At 48.3% G+C, this 12,153-nt stretch overlaps 1 protein-coding gene across 7 annotated transcripts in view; it reads right to left on the reverse strand.

The window, feature by feature from the left end:
• Positions 1 to 12,153, reverse strand: part of DOCK11 (dedicator of cytokinesis 11) — a 98,884-nt gene that overhangs the window by 54,317 nt on the left and 32,414 nt on the right. For 5 of the 7 annotated variants that reach the window (XM_082323509.1, XM_082323507.1, XM_082323508.1 and 2 more), the window contains exons 12-24: positions 10,969 to 11,178; positions 10,463 to 10,585; positions 9,380 to 9,462; positions 7,715 to 7,837; positions 7,458 to 7,534; positions 6,107 to 6,291; positions 5,939 to 6,004; positions 5,696 to 5,788; positions 5,172 to 5,295; positions 4,381 to 4,502; positions 3,829 to 3,915; positions 2,493 to 2,582; positions 886 to 1,004 (exon numbers count right to left, since the gene is read on the reverse strand). In XM_082323509.1, the coding sequence (XP_082179635.1) occupies positions 886 to 1,004; positions 2,493 to 2,582; positions 3,829 to 3,915; positions 4,381 to 4,502; positions 5,172 to 5,295; positions 5,696 to 5,788; positions 5,939 to 6,004; positions 6,107 to 6,291; positions 7,458 to 7,534; positions 7,715 to 7,837; positions 9,380 to 9,462; positions 10,463 to 10,585; positions 10,969 to 11,178 (1,502 nt within the window). The remainder of the gene's footprint in view (positions 1 to 885; positions 1,005 to 2,492; positions 2,583 to 3,828; positions 3,916 to 4,380; positions 4,503 to 5,171; positions 5,296 to 5,695; positions 5,789 to 5,938; positions 6,005 to 6,106; positions 6,292 to 7,457; positions 7,535 to 7,714; positions 7,838 to 9,379; positions 9,463 to 10,462; positions 10,586 to 10,968; positions 11,179 to 12,153) is intronic. The other 2 variants (XM_082323510.1, XM_082323506.1) reach the window with 1 other exon arrangement.

Genomic DNA, 12,153 nt, shown 5'->3' on the forward strand with positions numbered 1-12,153 from the left:
CTGAGGGATCAGGGCTCAGCCTCCGACCTCTGGTTTCATGGGAGCGAGATGCTTTTGGTACATGGATGTGTGGTACCTCCTGGAGTCAGAGGAAGATCTCCATGGAGTGGCATCCAGCATCCTTTGCACTGCAGCACTTCACAGAGGAAGAACCACGGGAGGAGGATAGATGTTTTAACGCATCCATCAGTTTAGCGGTGTCGTGGCCAGAACTAGGCAGGAAAGATGCTTTTGCACCTTTTGCTCCCTTTGGACCCTGCACAAGCAGGCAGGCAGCAGAAACTTTCTGCGGGGGCCAGGCCCTAGTCGGTGCTGCCCTCTTGGGGCTGCAGGCACAGCAGAGCATCGCTAAACAAACCACCGCCCGCTTCTGGCCATGTATCCTGAGCCAACACCGATGTAGCGGCTACTTCTGCACCGTAACACACCCAGCTCCAGAGGAATTTTAGCAATACTTCTGACAGAGGGGACTGGTATGCAGGGATGAGACTGGGGCATCGTTCCCATTGGGAAACCACATGTGCTGCTGGCAGCTGGGATGTGCCCGGGAGCTCTAGAGCCTTTCAACACCCCAATAACTCAGCTCCCAGAGCCATTCCCACCAGCAAACCCTTCTTCTTTTGAAAAACAAACCAAGAGTATCTTTAAAATACCACATTTTTCCCCATGCAGCTCCCAGGTCAAGGGCCCCATGCTGCCCCATGCCACCCAGACGTGCCAGGAGAAGACAGTGGCTGGTGTCTCACAGCATGGGAGCAAGCAGCAGGGGACAGCCAACGCTGTCACTTAGCACCTTGTACTGGGAGACCACACTCTGCTTTGCACTGTAGTTCGTGGCTTTGCATTTGTAACTGAAGAAAACTGGACGGTTTACCAGACACTCACATGGTGCAGTTGACAGCTACTTCATCTTCCTGGGTCACATTTGTAAGGACTCTAAATAGTTGCATAAGAATTACAGGTAGAAACTGAATCATTACTTGGATCTCCATGGCGTGCAAACACTAAAACAAATGTTCAAAACACAGACACTTTTAGTTCAACATTTTGCAGATGTTAAATATTTATAGTCCACAGACATTTCTGTGGCAATAGGACAGGCGTTAGCAAATGCTTCAGGGTGTGGGCTTCAGCCTGCCAGAGGACAGGAGAACTTGGACCCATAGCAGCGCTTACTGCCTGCCTTCCAGCTGACAGATCCCAGCTGCATGCCTTCGGGGAGCAACATGAATCACTCATGGCAGGTATTAATCCTCCTCTCAGATGTGCCCAGGCAGCTATGACTTAATTAGAGGTCTAATCATGCTATGATTTGATCCCAATAACCCAGAATTTAAGGCTGAAGTTTTGCTCCCAATTCTTCTCATCTCTTGTGACAGTTTTTGGAAGTGACTAAGTCCCACAAATGCCTTTGGAGCATGGAAACCTGATGCCCGATGACTTGCAGTGAGACTTTTTTCCAAAGAGCTTAGCTTACTATCAGAAATGGGATTTAAGTGACTTGGTGAAGGTCAAGATCATCTGGTGCATACACTCTCCACCCATCTCGTAGACCTCTTTTGCCTGAGTCTCGTGATACGAGTCTAGGAAAGACAGTGCATTTCATTTTCAGTTTTCAAACCTGCAAAGCTAACGAAAGGTTCTTAAATCTGTATCTAGTTATTTAAATTACTGAAGTTATTGAGGTATTGGTGGTAAGAAGCCCTCACTTGTGGTTAGCATGTAAATGCCTCGCTGTCTGCAGGCTGCAGTGAGGTCGCTGTGGCTGGGCAGGGCTGGGACCTACCCAGCCCCTTGACAAAATGCTCACAACAAGACAACTGTTCTTTTAGTGCTTGGCTTCAAAACCTGCCATTATTTCTATTTCTTAAAATATTTATACATTATCTGAAAAACACTCAGGAACTTTGTGATGATAAATCCCCACCACTGGAAGCGGAGCTGTTGCTACGGCAGCACTCTCAAAAACAGGCAGTTATGGAAGGAAACAAGGACAGTAAACAGCCAAGAAATATATTCCCTGCAGAAGCCTTTGTTGGACCTGCTCCGAGGTCGCAGCAATTGCCAAAAAGCTGGGTCTGGGTCACAGGTCATCTGTGATGAAATTTAACTAAGTGATAATCTCACAGATGTTTTTTCAGCCTGAAAAAAATTTCCTCTTTCAAATGGATAAATACCTGAAAACAAGGAATTGTGCTACAGTTTAAAGGTTTGAGTCAGATCTCGGGCAGCAGGGGAGGAGTGCGCGAGCCTGCCAGGAGGAGGGCTTGCCATGAGCGCGGCAGAGCGATGCTGCCCACTGGTTTAACCTGCTGTGAAAGGCAGCGGGAAGCAGCACGCAGACAGTTGTGTCAGTAAGCAAAGGTAAGGGTCTTGCACAATGCACCGGTCCCAGCGCTGCAGCCAGTGTGTGTTCCTACAGAGCAGGGCTCCGGGTATTTACCGATGGTCCATAAAAACACAAACAAAGCCCTCCAACAGGCACTGTTCACCTTTAGGTATTTAACAAGCTCTCCTGGGACCTCCTTAGCTCCCGCCTGAACCAGCTGGCAGTACTGGAAGAATTTGTGCAAGTGCATGTCCTGGAAGAGAAGAAAAAGAAGTTCAATGCAGCAGCCTCAGTATTTGTCAACTCTTGCCCTGCAGCTTACACCCTAAAATCTGCTGACATACCTGCGGCAGCAGACCATGTCCCTAGCAAGCCCCATGTCACTGCCAGTGGCACTCTTGGTCCCCAGCTGCCAGCTCCCAGGACTGCAGTACTGCTCCCTGCCTTTTCCAATGTATCCAGCCACTGCCCATCCCCTGGCTCCCAACTAGTCTTGAGATTAAGTGCAAAACTGCCACCAGTGTTAAAATTCTCCTGTGGTTGCACTACCCTGAGCCCCAACACTGGCCTGGAGAAGCAGAAGCCCTTCTCTCCCAGCTGCGACTCTTCGAGATTGCCTCACCATCTGCCTCACCGACCTCCTACTGTCCAGCTGAGGCAGACTCTCCTTCCCGTGCTTCTCCATTCCTCTCCCTCCTCCTCCAAGGTTAAATTTAATTACTGGGTTATTTAACCCTGAAAAGCATCTGGGAATGTAATTTGGTGAGGAGTGGAACTACTGTGCTGCTCCCTGTGCTGTACAGAATCAGTAAGACCCTAAAACAGGTTTAGACAATGCTGAGAGCAAGTTGCTGTGAATGTAAATGCAGCTGATGACACCCAGCACGGGACAACAAGCCCCGCCAAGGGCACGTCCCCGTAAGCAGTGCTGACAGGAGGTGCCCCAGAGCACGTGCTGGGGATCTTTGCTGCACATCACATGAAGCTTGGGGAAGTCCATCCCTACCATAAGACAGCAGAACATGCGAGGACTTGGTAAAACAGCCTGAACTGGTTTCAAAAGGAGATGAGGACTCTTGTGACTCTTGTTTTCTTGTGTCTGCTGTTGTTAGAAAACTTTTTTTTGTTTAAAACTCCACGAACGGTCAAATACTTGTGGGAACTTCCCATTTCCACCAGTTCTTCTCTCTTTTGCATCATCAACGCAGCTCATTTACTCAAATGTTTCTTTGGTCCTGCCAGTTACAGTGAAATTGGCCAAGAAAGCATCACCTCTCCCTAGGCTCGTTCACTCACACAACTGTCTTGTCACATCTGGACGAAGGAGCAGATCCCTGCAAGTAATCCCAGACCTGCTGCTACAGAAATATCTCAGAGCTGCTCTGCAAACACAGGTACCTCTTTCCCACAGCACCTATGGCATGGCAGTAGTAGAGATACAGCAATCGCTTCCTCTGCATTTGTGTTGAAAGTCTTTAAGAACGAGGTGCTCGACTTACCTGGGTGTAAATGGTCGAGTCCAAATGGATTCTGATTTTAAACAGTGGCTTTGCTCCATCCACCCACTTTGCATCCACGCTGGGCTGCTGTGAACAGACAACATTCAAGTACTTGGTTTCAGACTGCGGTGAGAAGGTGGCTCTGTGCAGCCAGACACCTGGTCAGAAGGTACGGTTTGGGGGGGGGGGAAGAAGGGGTTCCCCCGCCCAGCACAAACACCAGTGGCATGACTGCAGCCACGGCAGGACAGAGGGGTCCCTGCGAGAACGTGCACACAGAGCGTGTGCCCACTCTCCTGCTCTGCACCATCTGCAACAACCCAGTCCAGCCTGCCACAAAAATGTTCTCTGCAACCTATATAACCATGGAAGGTGGAATTAAAGATGTCCTGTCTCCCACCCCTAAGAACCTTAAGCTTTGGGGGCTGCCCTGCAGTAGGGATCTTTCCACCTGAGCAGAGCACCAACAGAAGCCCAGAACTTACAGTGGTAACAAAAGCTCAGCTTTCCTCTTCCCTTTATGTTTAAGCCCATTTTCAATGGCCTTCCTACCTTTCGTGACTCTGTGTCTGCGAGACCCAGGTAGCCAGGTGGAAGGTTGGATGAGACCGGCAAATGCCGCTCCAGGGTGACAATCCGTCCATCCTTCAGCAACGGGACCCAGGCATATCCCACTGTGGAGGCAACCAGTGGACCAGAGTTAGCAGACACACAGCGATACATGTTTAGCTCAAGATCCAAAAAGAGCCGTGTCTCACCCTGAGAAAATCCAACTCACAATTGTGCAAGTGGCTTCAACGAGGCCGAGATCAAGCACGTCAGCCTTGTTAAAGCACGTTTTACCGGGTGACTTGGTGAACAAAATTCAGACAAAACTCAACCAAGATCAGGAGTGGGTTGGAGGGGCAGAAATGGTGTGCAAGTCTTGTGCATCATGACAAGGGTCCTCCAGTCGCCTGAGGACTGGCTGAATGGAGAGTGGGAGTGGGACCTGGGTGCGCTCAGTCTCTTATACATGCCTAGTGTTGGCAAGATCAGCCCCTGAGGCCCTGATCTCGCGTCAAGTTTTTGTTGGTGACTTGACTGACAGTAGGCCCATTCATACAAGCCAAGCCAAGAACACGCAGAAATAGCTGTCAGACTGCAGCAAAAATCTGAGCTTTAGTATACACTAAAAATATTGTGCTTTATTCCAGTTTAGACCTACAATTTGTATTAGGTTGCTTTCAAAAAAGAAAATTGAGATAGGTTAGTATTGTAATCAAATATTTTTTCATATCCTCACATTCATTTTGTCTTGGACTCTTACACTCCAACAGAAGTAATTTAAGCAATGAACATACCTTGAGTTTCAACGGTGTCCTGTTTTTTCGATGTTGTCTTTGTATTAATTTCACAGCTGACATGATAGAAGGTGAAAAGCAAATGATGCTTTTGATGGAGGTGAATTGGAAGCTCAATTTTAATCTAAAATGATATCATGATAGATAAGACTGTATTTTTAACTGTGGAGTAATATTTTAAGTTCTATTTTATTTCACAAATGCTATGTTGTATGCAGTTACACAAGACACATTCTTACTCAACTTAAATAACTCCTGGCTAACATTTTCATCACATTTGCACATTACTTATTAATGGGGGTGTGTGATTGGAGTGCACAAAGCGTGACAGTAAAGACAGCAGAAAACAAACTGGCATTAAAAATTGACAAAGTCTCTGGCTTTGCTGAGCCCTTCTGAGGCAAAGGGCTGATGATTATTTTTACCCATATTTCACCCAGCCCTGGCACAAGAGATATCCTGAAAGGCCCCTTGGCTTTGTAGCATCCAGGAAAATCTGTTATTTCCAACCATTTCATTTTTACCTCGTCGTAGAACTCCGGACTCTGGTTGTGATGCAGCACGGCAGCATATGCGTTTGTGGTCAGGAGACGGCCTCCGGGCTTGCCATATATACACTGGAAACACAAATGAAGAGCTGGATTCAGGGTTGCTGCCACCCGAAATTAGCCAGCCAAATTAAAACAGCATGGAAACTCAGTGCTTTCTCATTGTCCTGCTCAGCCTGGCTGGGATACAGTACACAGAAGCGAGCCCCAGGTACCCACCTTTAATGGCCTGGCATCAGCTTCATCTGAATCCCTGAATTCCACACAGACTGCAATATTCCTTGCCTGAAATGGGGGAGAACAGGAGGATGAGCCATTGCCACAGGTCAGCAGCATCACCCCAGACCACGCCGAGGCTGGCTGCAGCCTGCTCTCCAGGTTGCTCACCTTTGCAAACACCTTCTGGTTCTCATACTTCAAATGCAAGGGGTAGACGTAGAGGTGGTTTTTGTAGACAGTGAAGGGATAACAGTATTTTGCCACTTCTGGGACAAGCTCCTCCACTTCAACTGCAATGTCCTGACAGCTCTTCTCAAAAGGCTTTATAGGAATATAAGAAGCTGTGACACAATCTAGAAGAGAAGGAAAGCTTGGCTAAGCACACACCCCACAAACATGAGAAGTACAGCCCACGTGAAAGGAAATTCGTGGGCCTGAAACTCTGCCATTGCTCTCGAGCATACAGTTCTCCTCACATCAGAGGGCTGTGCATGTTGACCAGGCAGCAGGACTTGGACCACTCCCACTGAAATGATTAAGGGAAAACTCTCCCCTTGCTCATGCAACATCTGTGGTCTCCAACTGCATTAGCAATGCTGAGAAAAGATGGGTGCACAGGCACCACAGGGCTCTGCTCTCCTTGCCAGTGGGGACTGCAGAAATGGCACTTTTCTGCAGCTCTGGGCAAAGTCAAAGGGTCTTGTGAACTACCCACGTCTGGGCAGAGCTGGCTGCTATGCCCAGGGCCTGCACCTTGAGACTTCCAGGAATGTGAGCCATTAAGTTACTGTTTTATAAATCATACAAACATCACCTGACTGAAGCAGACAGGCTACTGAGATGATGACTTGAGACTGACGTCTCAAAGTGCGTCAGTCCCACTGTGTCAGTCCTTTTCCACTCTCCGCTTCAGAAAGATGTTTGACGGTTATGTTGCCTCTAAATACCAGTGCACAAGCCCCACCTAATTCACTGAGACTCACATCCACTATGAGGGAGAGTTCATCTCAAGTGACGGCCTTTCAAAGAATAGAAAAAATTAAGTCCACCAGAAAAGCCTTTAGGACAGGGGACTGGACTACAGAATCTGTGACAGGAGATGCCAAAGGCCCATGGAGTGACACTGAACACATCACAAGTCTTTTCTTTGCCTCAGTTTCTTTAAATGCGAAGTGAAGAATCACACTGACCGTGTTTGTGAAGCCCTCTGGTGTTATGGATCAAAAATGTTGTATGAGATTAGTGTAATAATAACAGCAAAAGCAGGCAGGTGGCTTCCTTTAGATTTAGGGTGTGATGGCCAAACTGCAAAGCAGATGCACCCCTCAGGTAAACCTCTGCACTTGGACCACATCCCTCCACAGAATCCATCAGAAAGACTTACAAGTCAGGGGTTGTACTGAATTACTCATTGCAGCCCCAAGATACTCTTGTTAATGAAACAGCAAAACTCCCCATAGAAGCGTTAACTCCTGAGGCTAGAGCCATTAGCATTTATTTTAAGATCCAAGATCCTTACTTGTGAAGTCTAGCGGGATGTCTTTAATGATGATATTTAACTGGGCTGGAATGACCTGTAGTTTTGTCTTCTCTGGTCTGCATTAGGGAGAAAGGAACAAGAGTGTGAACCTTGAAAACTCAGTGATGAACACATCAGCAGGGCTTTTTGTTACCCTCTGAGTATTTTAGGAATTGTCATCTCATGCTTATGCTTAACTGTTTAAAAACATATGTTAAAATGCCTGCCCAGCCTCTGCACCAGTCTCTTACACTTACTTCTTATACTCTGCTAAAAGCTTCAGCATATCTTCATTCGAGAGTTTGCTGCTGTCTTGCTTGTACAGAGGTGAGAATTTTCCTTCAGCATCGAGAGTGCCCTGGGAGTCTTTGAACACAGGTCTGCAGAAGAGAAGAGACACATTTCTTAAATATTGGTAAATATGCAGGCACTGAGGTCTTTGACACGTCAGGCTGAAGGGCAGTTTGTCAGGCGAGAGGTTCACTGGCCTGTGACTGCTCTGAACACCGCCAGACCTCCCGATCAGCCCCCCATCCTCACGTGGTGCTTAGACCCCACACAGACTACAGTCCACTGCGTCACATAAAATTGGATGGGACATCACCCATTTCCCTTCTCTCTAGCTGGGCGAGAAGCACACACCCAGCCAGCCCTAAGCCTGGTCCACCATCACGAACGCCCTTCAATCCCCTCCCACTAACACCAACTGCTAAAGTATCTTCCTAGTTGCACATGGGGTCAGAGCATGGAAATCCTCCTAGGAAAGGAGTGTGCAATGAAGACCAGTCTCGGGACATACAGCAGCTTCCTCTTGAACCCAGAGCAGGAGACTGGACTCTGCCCTGGATGAATACCAGCATCTTTGCCCTTGAATATAAAGGCTGCAGGTGTCTGTGTACAGCAGGAACATTAAAGCATCCATATTCCCCTTCTGTGCAAATAGCTTCCTCTGAAAACCACAGGGAAACTGTTCCAGGGATGCAGAGCAACGCAGCTCCCCACCCTCAACTCCTTGGTCTCCAAATGTAGGGCTTTACCCAGCAGGAACAAATCTGAAGCCCGTCAAAGTCAACTCCCACACAGAGCTACCCATTAGGCTGGGGCACCGCTTGAAAGAGGGCTTGAGGCACTGTGCAGGCTGTGCGCTGGCTCCCAGGAGTGAGCTGCATCCCAGAAATACCATCTTGAAGCTGAGCAGCCAGCGCCACAGGAAAATGCACCTCTACTCTACTCTACTCTACGAAGACACATTGCAAGCTGTGTACCACCAAATCCTAGCCCACTGTGACAGTCGTCTGGTGTTCCCATGTCATCACTATCCCTTTTCTCAGCACCAAACATCAATTTAGCACTAGGAGGCAGTAGCAGAGGGACGAACTCCCCTTTAGGCCTTCCTCTGATGTGAGATTTAAGGGAGGTAGCACTGATGTCACAGTAAAAGAACAGCAAGGGAACGGGATCCCTATCTTCAGTCATTCCGAAGAACATTAATTAAAGCAGTCTAAGATGGGAGACAAAGCCTAGCTGATTGCCACCGCCAGGCCAGGAGGTCCTCCACTCTCATCCTGACCCTGGCCATGGCTGGTGCCAGGAGGGACTTTCTGCACCGATTCCCGCAGTAGCATGGGACAGGGTAATTTGTCCCCAGACATGTTCTGCCCTGATAGCAGTAGCCACAGATCAGCAAGAAGGTTACTGGCTTCCCAGGACTGTTTACTCTTTAATATTTTGTTTCTAATTCTAGACAGAGCATTTCAGGCCAACCCCCATTCTGCCTTGGGAACTGGAGCCAGATTCTGCCCTTGGCTCCAACTTCACTGACTTCAGTCACTTGGCCCGGTGCCCACTCGGCCGGATCGTGTCCCAGCTAACTCGCAGCAGCAGCTCCTGCCACGGCCAAAGCGCAGCCCGAGGTGACTAACCTGGCAGCCCAGCCAAAGGGCATCCTGTACTGCCCCAGACGGCTGCACACCTGCTTGGCCACCTTATGGACCTTCTGGGCAGTCTGCAAAACACAAGAGAGGTTAGCGTGTGCCACGGCTTCCATGCTGCCCTGGAAAAGGAGTAAAGATCGCTGCACTCTCCAGGGAGAAGAAACTCTCCGTACTCCGCAATGCACAGCTCCCCAGGCACACAGCACAACAGTCGCCAAAGCAGTCGATAGACATCCCTGTCACTTCACACCATGCACATTTATTACATTTGCAAAGCAACAGCAAACATATTGTGGGCATACTACAACTCCTCTTGATTCTGCATTAAACTGTCAGGGTATTAGTATTTTATTTTCCAAAGGCTATTAGTAGTTATTTTCCAAAACTGAATGTAATTGGCTTATCCTGTACAGGTTTACAAAGTGTGCTGAGGGAATGCCATCACATACCAGGTTTTCCATATGCTGATTTTCCAGGGACTAATTTTGACTGGCTGCAGCAAGGCAGCATCAGCTCCACCTGGCATGCAGCGACTGATGCCAGCAGGACCAGGACCGACGACCACCCTTTGCATAAGTTCCCCCATATGAACAGGGCACTCTGCATGGAGCAAGACAGAGGCAGGGCGAGGAGAAAAAAGGGCGAAGCCTGTGTTCTGCTGCTACTAACACATTGCTGTTCCCAGCTGGTGTGAGCCGGGACCAGTCCAAGACACTGCGTGTAGCACCATGTAGCAGTGCAGCCCCTTTCTCTGAGGATGAAGTGTCCCACGTTTTTGCTGCCAGCCCAGGCTTTGCCTTGTTGAAGTGTAATGGGGAAAGGCTGCCCTGCCCCAACTGCTTGGATCTTTCTAAAAATCCTCTGCCTCCTTCCAGGGGGAGGAACTGATTCTCCCAGGACAGCCTAGCTGACGCCAGCCTGGGAACAGCACAAGTAGCAGAATGGATGAAGACCAGTATTTGCCAGAAAGCAGCTAAAGAGCAGCAGAAACAACCCATGTTTCAGACCACACTACTCCCCGCAGCACAGACAGCATCACTAAGCAAATACTCTCACAGCCCCATCCCATACCTTCCCTGGGTCCGAGTTTTTTATGTATGGCTCTGCACAGTGCGTAATGCTGCCCTGCAGCACCTTCTCCACGCGGGCCACCAGGAAGATCTCCACATGTGGGTCAGTCACAGAGAAAACCCCCTGCAAGAGACAGACAGTAGGCTGTCAGAGAGCAGGACACCCTACCCGTGCTGCTGGGTTTGGCCCCAATCATCTTGCTGTCCCCTCTCACAACCCACACAGACCCTGCTCTGGTTGCTGCTGTGGATAGGCCATGGGGGCTCACAAGGCTTGAGCATGGTCAAGTCATGAAAGACTCTACCTGGTGCTTTGCCTATTGCTGCCAGTGAGCCCGAAGTGGTAATCAGCTTGAGACACTGACCAAAACATGACAAAACCCCACAGCTCAAGAGAAAAGCTGACTTCTGCTTCTCCACACAGTGGATAACAACACACCACAAGGCTACTGAACAGCCACAGCTTCAACGGAGATACAGAATGAGAGGAGAAAGCCAGGTCTTCACCCGTTTTATGTAGCGCAGGCAAGACTCGGGGACTCCGTGCACAAGGCTCTCGCCTGGCGAACATCCCTTGGTGCCCTCCGCTCCAGACGCGGAGTTATCCAGCAGCATGTCACGGACAGACGGAGGGTTCAAGTCCACGTGGAAGTCAGCTGAAATCTTGCAGTTATTTTTCAGGTCAAATAATGCCAAACTTAGGAAAAAGGGCTCAACCTGGAAATTTGATTGAATATATGTGTCAAAAAAATGCATGGTACAGGCTCAAGAGTATTCACATGCATTGCCTTCCCTGCTAGGTTTGCCTTCTGCATCTGTTTGTTCCTTCAGTTTTGTACACCAGCATTTTACAGAATTCTTACAGACAATCCATGTTTATAAACACATAAAACCATTTTTTTCCTGCATCTTCTTGCATTTTGATCTAGTCAATTTGAACAAAGCTACTTTAAAACCATCAATGAAATATAAAGAATGAAATCCATAGGGTTTTTTATATAAATGATAAACTATGAAGTTAGGAAGAAAAGATGACTCCAGTCCATCAGTTAGAGCTGTTTACCCTTTGCAATGAGAAAGAAATCAACATAAGAGTGTTTATGTTCACACGCTAAAGACCACTTCACTTATTGTCCAAAGTCGATCAGCTCTGGAAGACACTCAAAATGTTCCTCAGCTGCTCTATGCCAGGCAGCACAGGAGCAAGGTTAGGTCTCCCAGCCAGGAGAGCTCAAATACAAGGCTACCACTGCTGAGGAACTGCATGTGCAAAATCTGCCAACTTGTTTGTAGCTATTGACCTTGACAGCACAAGGCAAGTGGCAACAGTTCCATGTATTTTTAATTCAAAGGCCCTAGCAGGCATGCATCCATGTAAAGATAAAAGTGAAGGCCTGAAGATAAGACTGTCGTGTGTCCAAGACATTACAGCATATCTTGGAGGCATTACATCAAGACTAAAAATGTGTTGATTAGGTCTGACTCTGGGCCTGATTAAAGATCAATAACAAGAATCAGTGACGCCTTCATCCTCTGGGAGTTACTGAGGAGAATGAGCCTGGTGTACTAGCTGCGAGCTGCCAACACGAAACCATCACACAAAAGCCTTTCAGTCCTTGCAGGCATCAGACAAAATACCATCAGCAGAGATCGGTCAGCGCCAGTGCCGCTGCCAATGGTATCTTCTGCTCT

This window comes from Platalea leucorodia (assembly GCF_965183815.1).
Source record: "Platalea leucorodia genome assembly, chromosome: 10".
NCBI lineage: Eukaryota > Metazoa > Chordata > Aves > Pelecaniformes > Threskiornithidae > Platalea > Platalea leucorodia.